The 9,355-nt window shown below is 35.0% G+C and overlaps 1 protein-coding gene across 2 annotated transcripts; it reads right to left on the bottom strand.

Annotated features, from left to right (window-relative positions):
- Positions 1-703: 703 nt before the first annotated feature.
- Positions 704-6,633, bottom strand: lpl2a (lipoprotein lipase 2 a). Of its 2 annotated transcripts, none has more exons than XM_089134639.1 (10): positions 6,297-6,633; positions 5,389-5,573; positions 5,097-5,276; positions 4,893-5,004; positions 4,574-4,807; positions 3,271-3,513; positions 1,769-1,889; positions 1,464-1,673; positions 1,030-1,125; positions 704-940 (listed from the first exon to the last, which is right to left on the bottom strand). In XM_089134639.1, the coding sequence occupies exons 1-10, from the start codon at positions 6,400-6,402 to the stop codon at positions 919-921; spliced, it is 1,509 nt and encodes a 502-aa protein (XP_088990765.1). In that variant the 5' UTR covers positions 6,403-6,633; the 3' UTR covers positions 704-918. The 2 variants fall into 2 exon arrangements, with proteins under 2 accessions (XP_088990765.1, XP_039538050.2); XM_039682116.2 differs by having other exon boundaries at positions 1,464-1,670; positions 6,297-6,628.
- Positions 6,634-9,355: the final 2,722 nt, after the last annotated feature.

Raw genomic sequence — 9,355 nt, 5'->3', positions numbered from 1 at the left:
CGTTCACGATTCCGCAGTGATGCTGCTGACGTGGATCTGGTGTGCGTCCATGTATTCGGGTTCAAATAAATATCGATGGGCCATATTACGTCATCAGCGTCACTGAGGCGGATTGACAACAGAACTGGAAGACAATACAATGCTGAATAAAGTCGTAGTTTTTGTTATTTTTGGACCAAAATGTATTTCCGATGCTTCAAAAAATTCTAACTAACCCACTGAGGTCACATGGACTACTTTGATGTCTTTATTTCCTTTCTGGACAAGGTCAGTATACCGTACATACATTTTCAATGGAGGAAAACTCTCGGACTAAATCTAAAATAACTTAAACTGTGTTCTGAAGATGAACGGAGGTCTTGGAGTCATTAATGACATAATTTAAATTTTTGGGTGAACTAACCCTTTAAGGCGGTGAATTCACGTGACCAACTTGAATGAAATATGTGTGGAAATATTTCACCTCCACGCGACATTCCCAGTCACGTGGATTCCTACTAAAATTGCTGGATTTCGTCCTTGAAAACTCGCTGAAAAAACGTAAATGTGTCCTCCGCTTTAACATGAAACTTATAGAGTGTAATTTATAACAAAACACTTAATTTTGAATACAGTACAAATAGATACGTAATGTAATGCAATGTATTCTTGGATAGTGATTGTGGCCAGAAGAATCAGAATGACATAAAGATATATTCAAATAGTCATTCAAATATAAATCCACTGCTATTTAATGAAATCAATCACATTTCTAGACTTTTTAAGCCTATTCCATATGATAGTACAAAAGTCCACAATCCATTTGCATGAATCACATTCATAGCAATACATTATTCAATACAGTGCAGTTGCAGGCTTAATAAATAACATCTAAATACATTTGTTGAAGTGCTTCATCAAAATCTCTTGCAAATCATTTCATTGGCTCTTCAATTTAGGCCTGTGTTGGAACAAAGAAAATGGCAGTTGTTAGAATTATTTTAGATTAAATGCGAGTATATTAATTATGGTTGCCTACGCTATTATCACCTTTTAGATAAAGACCTCCATGGTTCCCTGCATTTCACAAATACAACTTCTTGAACTGAACTTCCAGTTTGGTGATCTTTTAAACACAACACAATTCTAAAGAAAATTAAAGAATGAGAGCTGTTAAAATATGTGAATATCACTGCACATCATGTGGCATTTAATGTAAAGAAAGCAAACTTTTCAACCAAAGCCTTTCGCAAAATTGAATTTCGTTAGGTTTGAAATTATATTAGTAGATACGTTCAAAATGAAGACATATTGTGACGTTTTCTGGTTGCGAGATGTTAGTGGTTCATAGTTTATGAGATGAATTACACCTGTACACACCTCTCAAGGAAAACTGACTTCTTTGAGACCAATTCATTGAGCAAAAGAGGCTCAGAAATGTGAATTTTAAGAGTCTGAAGGTTCATTATATGGTAGGAACATACTTTTTTTGTGTCTCCCCAGCTCTGACTCGGACTTTATGGATCTGTACGTCAAAATTTGTGGAATCCCCATACCACCATGAGGAGAGCAGAGTGAGTAAAGAGGAGGTGGACTCCTTCCATTTAAACTTCAGCATCAGAAGATCTCCAATGTCCTTCTCGGTTATAACGAGGAATGAATGAGACTTATTGGTGGTAATTCTCTCCTGTCTGCTTGTTGAAATAATTCAAAGATAGTTAGCATTGACATTTGACTGGTATGAACACAATATAGCCATCTTTAGAAGATATGAGTATTGATTACTCACACGTTTAACTTGAGATCTTCTGCTTCACCGTTGGTACCGTAAAGTGAGACAGTCAGGACTGGTTCCATCTCCAATTGATTTATTTTTCCAAGGAAGTTGACTTTCAGCTGATAGTGAAAAACTATGAAATAAACAATGACCAAATGTTGTAGCACCCACAACCAGGGTTATTATTTTTAATTTAAGTGCCCCTAATAGGTTCTTTTTTGTCTAGGAGGATTCCTACAATAGGTTTACATGTAGGTCAGTTCATGCATCCAAGGTCAAAAATCATTTGGCAATATATATTGAAGCATCACCTCTTTTCTCAGTGTCTAAAACAGTTCGATAAAGGATGGGGTCTCTCTAAACCCCTCTAGCAACATGCCCCCTTTCCTCGTATTTCTCCTGTCGGATGTCGGACAACCGTGAGGACACCGAGCGAGAATTTCGTTTCGGAATTCAAGATGGCTGCGCCCTGTGTGACTTGTAAGTATGAATTGCAAATACAGAACGGTGACTCTCTCGATGAATGCTCGATCAACATAAAAAAAGATGGCCGCCAACGGGTTTCGATTTTGACGCGCGTAAATTTCGCTTCAAACTTTGATTTTACGCACGTTAGTTTTAACTATATTGACAGCTATAAAACTATGACGAAGATGATAACTATATTGATAGCTATAACACTGTGACGATGACTATAACGATAACTTTAGCGATAAACATATTGATAGTTATAACACTATGGCGATGACTATAACGATAACTATATTGACAGCTATATTGATAGCTATACCACTATGGCGATGACTATAACGATAACTATATTGATAGCTATAACACTATGGCGATGACTATAACGATTAACTTTAGCGATAAATATTTTGATAGCTATACCACTATGACAATGACTATAACGATAACTATATTGATAGCAATAAAACTATAACAATGACTATAAAGATCATTTTAGCGATAACTATAACGATAGCTATAAGGACTATAGTAAAAGCCTGTCAAAAAACCTGTAAAAGTAAAAAACCTGTCATCACGCTTCTTGTCTGTGGATTTTCGTCTAACAGTCTTGAGATCCTCCGACATTTACTCAGAACCCTGCATCGTATTAGCTACTAGATATTCGCATCCGGTTGTGAACGTACCAGTTCAGAATCGGTCTTTCTTTTGTGCACTTAGATTTTTCAAAACGTTTTTTGCAGACCTTTTACTTTCACAAATGACTGTATTACACTCTATATGAAAGGTAATATCAGAAAAAGCACAATTGGGGCACTTAAACTAAAACTAAAACCATTAAAAATATTCATTACTTTAAATAAAACATTTACTAAAATAAAATATAAAATGTCAGCTAGTTGCCATCGCAAAATTTCTTATTTTCGCTTAGTTTAAGTTGAAGAGCTAAAATAACTAAAATTAAATAAAAAACTATAGAGACAGGGAAAAAAAAACCCTTTAAAATTAAGATAGAAAACAGGAAACTAGAAAATCTTGACACTGACCTCTGAATGGCATGGAGCCTCGTGTCCTGGTGAACATCTTAACGCTTCGTGCCCTGCGGACTTTGCTGACTTTGTAGCCCACAGTGTTGCAGCGGTTCTTGCGACATTGGAGGCACATGCCGCGGTCGAACATGTCATTGCTCCCGCAGCTGTACGCCCTGCTAGCTTCTTCCTCATTCAGCAGGGAGTCGATGTACAGGTGGATAGACCTCTCGTGCTCGCATCTGATGGCATTATTCATTGCTAAGGGTATTAATGAAACTGATATGATTTTGAACTTTACAGTCACACAAGTAAATATCTTGTCTCTTAGCAGAGATTCCATTGTCGAAAGGTTGCATCAGTTGTAGCAAAGGTTTGTTGTACGTTGCGAAAACAGATTAGAAAGCCAGATTATGAAAAAATGTGATTATGAAACGCTGTCACAACCTTTTGATATATAACTAATCTCTTTCCATCTTTGGGAAAGTTACAAATAGCAGTCATTTCTTGAAAGGAATTACTGCGATAAATCAGCATTTATTGTTACAGGTTATTCAAAATCGTATTCTTTATAAATATATCCATTTTATATAATTTATATTAAATTGTAGTCTTTTACATAATTTGTGTGTGACTATTTTACAAAATAATTAGGATTTATGGCCAGCATTAATTATTAATTAGAAATAAGAAAAGATCAATTATTTTCAATAAAATTATACTTTAATTGTTTTTAATGTTTTTAAGTATTTTTATGTAGAAATATAACTACCATATAATTTTTAATATTTAATAGGGCTGTAAAACGATTAATCGCAATTAATTGCATCCAAAATAAAAGTTTGTGTTTACATAATATATGTGGGTGCACGGTGTATAATTATTTTCTATATATAAATACACACACATGCTTGTATATATTTATACTGTATATAGATTTAAATATAATCTATATTATATATAAATCTAAATATTTTATATATAAATCATATTTTTTTCTTAAATATACATGCATGTGTATTTATATATATATATATATATATATATAAATAATTATACACAGTGCACCCACATATATTATGTAAACACAAACGTTTATTTTGGATGCGATTAATCGTTTGACAACCCTAATATTTAATTTTTAAATACATATATTTTTCCATGTCAAATTGCTACAATCAACTTTTCAACAATTCAAGAACCAATGGCCCCAAGTGCATGTATGCTATGCTTACTCTTCCTATATTTTTCAATCACTTTTGGTGAAATATTTAGGTAAATGTAATCATTATATTTAGATATCCCAGATCAAGGTATTTACCAAGTATTCCATAACTGGCAATTTTCTCCAGAGCTCCTCTCAGATTGCAGCCAGGCTGGAAGCTTCCTCCATTGGGGTAAATATCTACATGGCCGACCGGCTGCTCGATACCGATACTGAGACCCAGGGATCCTCGGGTGAATGTGTGGAGGACATCTACAAAATGGGCATCATCTGGGGATAGCCGTCTGTGGGCATGGACCCCTTCAAAGTCTGGCCCAGCAGGGTCAAGACCTGCAAAAACACCAAATTGTTGTCCATATATGGTGCATTTCACATATTGTGAGATTTATTTCCAACAGAAAGTCAGTGAACCTACCTGTGATTCTTCCAACTTTGTTCGTTGCATGACTTCCTGCAAAACCAGCAACGTGGGCACCAAGACTGTAGCCAATGAGGTGCAACTTCTCCAGAGGAACGTTGATAGTCTCCTTATGAATCAAGTATGAGCACAATAATACAAATTAGCACTGCAACTTGCATGAGAATGATTGTTTGCCTGATTTGATTTGCTGACACAAACCTCCAGCCAGTCTATGAAGAGTCCGATCTCTTGTCCCACCATCTTTGTGTTTTGTGCTGCCACCGTATAATGGTTCTGTGCCATGTCCAACCAGTCCACGACAATGACATTAGCGTTTTTCTCCCTGTCATAAAGGGCAGCAACCAGTTTCATAACCCAGCTCTCGAATAATCCACTTACCTAAAGGAAAAGAGCTAAATTAACACTAACTTAATGTGGGATGAGTTGAAAAAGAATCAGAATCAATTGATAAATTCATTAAATGTAGGCCTATGTAAAAGCGTTGAGGTACCGTCCACCCGTGAATGACTAGAAAGGTTTTCGAAGTGTTGTTGAAGTCACAGATGTTGAGGGTCTCTGGTTTGCCACGTACAATGTAACACACATCATCATCAGGTTGGGACGGGTTTCTCAGAGAAAACTTGACATTGGCTTTGTTGACATCTGACAGGTCCCTTAGATCCTCCAGGAAATTCCCTATGTAATAGCAATTTAAAAAATAAATAGTCAAATAAACATTTCAAGAAATAGGGCTACATCAAAATAGTGAAATATTAAAAAGGTACAATTAAAATAAAAAAGTTGTTTATTTATAATTTTAAAAAGTACGTTAAAAAATCGATATATGTGCTAAGTATAAAATGCAAAATATTTCATAATATCATTTAATATTAAATATATAAAAATAAAAACAAATTATACTTCAAAATGTAATTATATACATTTTTGAATTTGAATAAGTCATGGCGATGTCATTACAAAAGTAGCTAACTTACAATAAATATTTCCATAGTTGACATACAAGATGGGTGGAGCCAAAATATCTTTACTACTGTATACTACACCATTGTCACACCTTCTTCAATCGATGCGATATCAGTTTGCAATGTAAAGATAACCTTTAGTGATAATGAACTTGAAACATAGCCTACTTTCAAGAAACCCTTGCATACAACAGCATAAAACATCATCTGGTCGACTCAAAGAAATGTCAAGTAAAGCGTCTTCTACATGCTAATTCATATATTTAAAACCTCAGACAGATGCCGGAAATTAAAAATATCCCATGAAAACACAGGATTAGAGGTAGGATTTGAAAACAAAGACGTTAAAAACGAGAATCGCACCGCGTCCAAATAAAATAACCCCTCAGGTTATCCGAATGCCTTTCTCACGGAGCAGCATCAACAAATATCTTACCAAAGACTCCGTTGGAGAAGTTTTCTTCCTCCAGAGCAGCGACGAACAGAGCAGTGAAGCCTAGTAATACGAGCCACGAAACGCACTGGAATGAGAAAATGGTCATGTCTTTTCTGCCTAAACTTTGTGCACTTGTGTGACCTTTATCAATTCCTATCGCGCGCGCAGGCTGCTATGCGATATACGGAGAAAAAAAAAATCAAGTGTCCTGGTGCTGTTCGAAATCCTGACTAATGAAATCCGATCCTCAGACTTCAGTTAAGCTCCTAAATAGCTTTACTAACTAAGCTAGAGCACAATTTGTTTCAGCCCACAGGCGGGGTAATACGGTCACACATTTGTTGTTAGTGAGGAGCTGTTGATGTCTCACGTCACGGGTTTTTAATAAAACTGTTGTCACCTTGGACTATCTATCTATCTATCTATCTATCTATCTATCTATCTATCTATCTATCTATCTATCTATCTATCTATCTATCTATCTATCTATCTATCTATCTATCTATATATATATATATATCTCAAACAACCATCTATTAGCAGGAAAGTAATACAGTAGTTTGTATAGGCTATAAGTTTAAAAACTACATGGGTCAGACAGGTTATAGACTACTTAAAACTAACATGTGGCACTTCTCTTTCCTTGTCATTCGAGACAATAAAGATTGATGAAACATTATATGCCAGTACCCTAAATGCTCTTTGAACGCATTGTGTCATAGTCATACATAAAACTTGGACGCAGCCAAAACTCTCAATGACAACTGTGCTTTGGTCATTCCTTCCGTTTGTACTGTAATAACGTAACAAGGACCAGGCTATGTTTGCCCCTATCATCCAAGAACAAAACCATAACTAATGACCTGTCACATGCTCTTTAGCAGATGGAAACGCTTCTTCTAGAGATCATTGTCCACCATAAGACTCAGAGGAGGTCGTATGTGATTTCTCAGAAGAATTCGAGTGTGATAAGCCAATATCAATTTAAATCTCCATATCTAAATTTTTTTATCCCTATATGCATGATATGTTGCCAAAAATTCAATTTCTCAACAGTCTCCTTGCAGAAGGTTCTGACTAATGAAAGAATCTGAATGCTGTATTTTCATTCCAAGAACTCCATTCCGTGAAAAGGGGTGGGTGTCTTGAAAAACAAGCTCCTTGTGATTTGATTCGAGGTTACTACACGTGAGTCGCTCTCTCACTGCACAATGTGAGCTATTTGAGTGTTTTACACACACATGGTGTTATTTGAATGGATCACGCTCCATTTACTTAACATGGAGATAGTAAACAAAACACTAACATATAATTTATAGATTTAAACATCTTCTATAGAGATTGAGGCCTTTGGCAAAAAAGTCAAACTTTCCCAGATTTCTGTTGATGCTGTGAAATGAACAGCCAATTTCAGAATCGTTTTAGTTTGTTTGAGACATGACATATCCAAAACACTCTTTTGAAATGAGATTTAGTGTCACTATTACCGTTTTTTTATTCGCTTTGGTAATATTTTCACAAGTAAAGTGTACATTTTTAAAACTCTTAGTACACTACTAACTGATCACACTTGTAACACAGCTTGTCATTCTTTCAAACACATGATTATTGTAATATGTAATGAGAACATCAGGTTTAATCACAGAAACACAACAGTATAGTCTAATCTTCTTTCAGTTTAGTACTTTTAATAATCTTCATTTCGTTATCCATATCGGAAATTGCAAACAAGTTCTATAGAAACTGTCTATAAAATCAATATCTATTCAACTCTATTGATGTACCAAATGAAAATCATTTGGTACACATTAGGTTCAGTTGGATTAAATAATAGACAAATTTAAAAAGTTTGGTTGTAAGAGCTTTATGAAAAGCAGTTAAACATTTATATATAGATGAAACACTTATTTTGTGTTGTGAAAAGGATACTTTGTGATTTTGTGTATCGTACAAACTGTCAAAAACATGCTGAAATGTTTGAAAAAAAAGTGCACTGGATGATCTGTGATATTAGTACTAAAAGTTTTGAAAATGCACACTTTGCTTGTGAAAATAATACCAAAGTGAATAAAAAACTATAAAGCATTTCAGCGCAATTTAAAGGGATATTTCACCCAAAAATGAAAATTCTGTCATTAATTATTCCCATGTCATTCCAAACCCATAAGACTTTAGTTCGTTTTCAAAACGCGTACGAAGATCGTTTAGATGAAATCTGAGAGCTTTCAGTCTCTCCAATGAGAGCTCTGCAACTTCCTCTTTCAAGCCGCAGAAAGGTTGTAAAGACTTCATTAAAGTAATCCTCAATTTTATGAATCGATGCGAGTGCTTGGTTTGTGAAAAAAACACATAATTTACCAAGTTTTATTACAAAATGTTAATCTCTGACGCGCATTTACGATCTCGCATCAGCAATTTTTAAAATTAAGGTTAAGCCACTGGAGTCAGATGCTTTACTACCTTTCTGGGACTTAAAAGTGGTAGTTGCATAGGCTGTCAATGACAGACAGAAAGCTCTCAGATTTCATTAAAAAAAGCTTAATTTATGTTCCGAAACTGAACAAAAGTCTTGGTTTGGAACGCCAAAAGGTTTGGAACGACATGAGGGCGAGTAATTAATGACAGAATTAATGACATTTTTGGGTGAACTAACATTTTAATACAGACATGGCATTTGCACAAAAAATAAAGACGGTGACGTTTTAAATGAAAAAATATTGACCTAAGTGCTCACATAGCGTAACATAATGTTTATTAAAATGACATCATACAGTGCACGGCTTATAGATTCATATGATCACAACAGGCGACCAAATACCGATCACTTCCAGTAACTTCATTCACTCAATGTTTGTTTATAAAAATAGAGAGTCTACATGACTCAAAAGAAAAGAGCACTTCAGAAACATGGAATACATATATTAGTTGCTTAATATACAAATATATACATTCAATAAATAGGAAAAAGGTACATTGTTGATGTATTTGTAGCTATTGTGGGGCAGTCAACCCTGTAAGGCTTGAGAAAAAACTTTTTTTTTTTTTGCTCCGTGGCTGTG

This window comes from Pimephales promelas, chromosome 2 (genome assembly GCF_988280905.1).
Source record: "Pimephales promelas chromosome 2, fPimPro1.hap1.1, whole genome shotgun sequence".
NCBI lineage: Eukaryota > Metazoa > Chordata > Actinopteri > Cypriniformes > Leuciscidae > Pimephales > Pimephales promelas.
This window is presented reverse-complemented; position numbering and strand designations above follow the sequence as displayed.

What these genes read in the sequence shown, in the direction of transcription:
- lpl2a (XM_089134639.1), bottom strand. Translation starts at nt 6,402, where the DNA reads ATGACCATTTTCTCATTCCAGTGCGTTTCGTGGCTCGTATTACTAGGC. An exon ending in TGCCAGTTATGGAATACTTG is followed by an intron (nt 3,514 to 4,573) that starts GTAAATACCTTG and finishes TAATACCCTTAG; the next exon opens with CAATGAATAATGCCATCAGA. An exon ending in TGGAGGTCTTTATCTAAAAG is followed by an intron (nt 941 to 1,029) that starts GTGATAATAGCG and finishes GTTCCAACACAG; the next exon opens with GCCTAAATTGAAGAGCCAAT.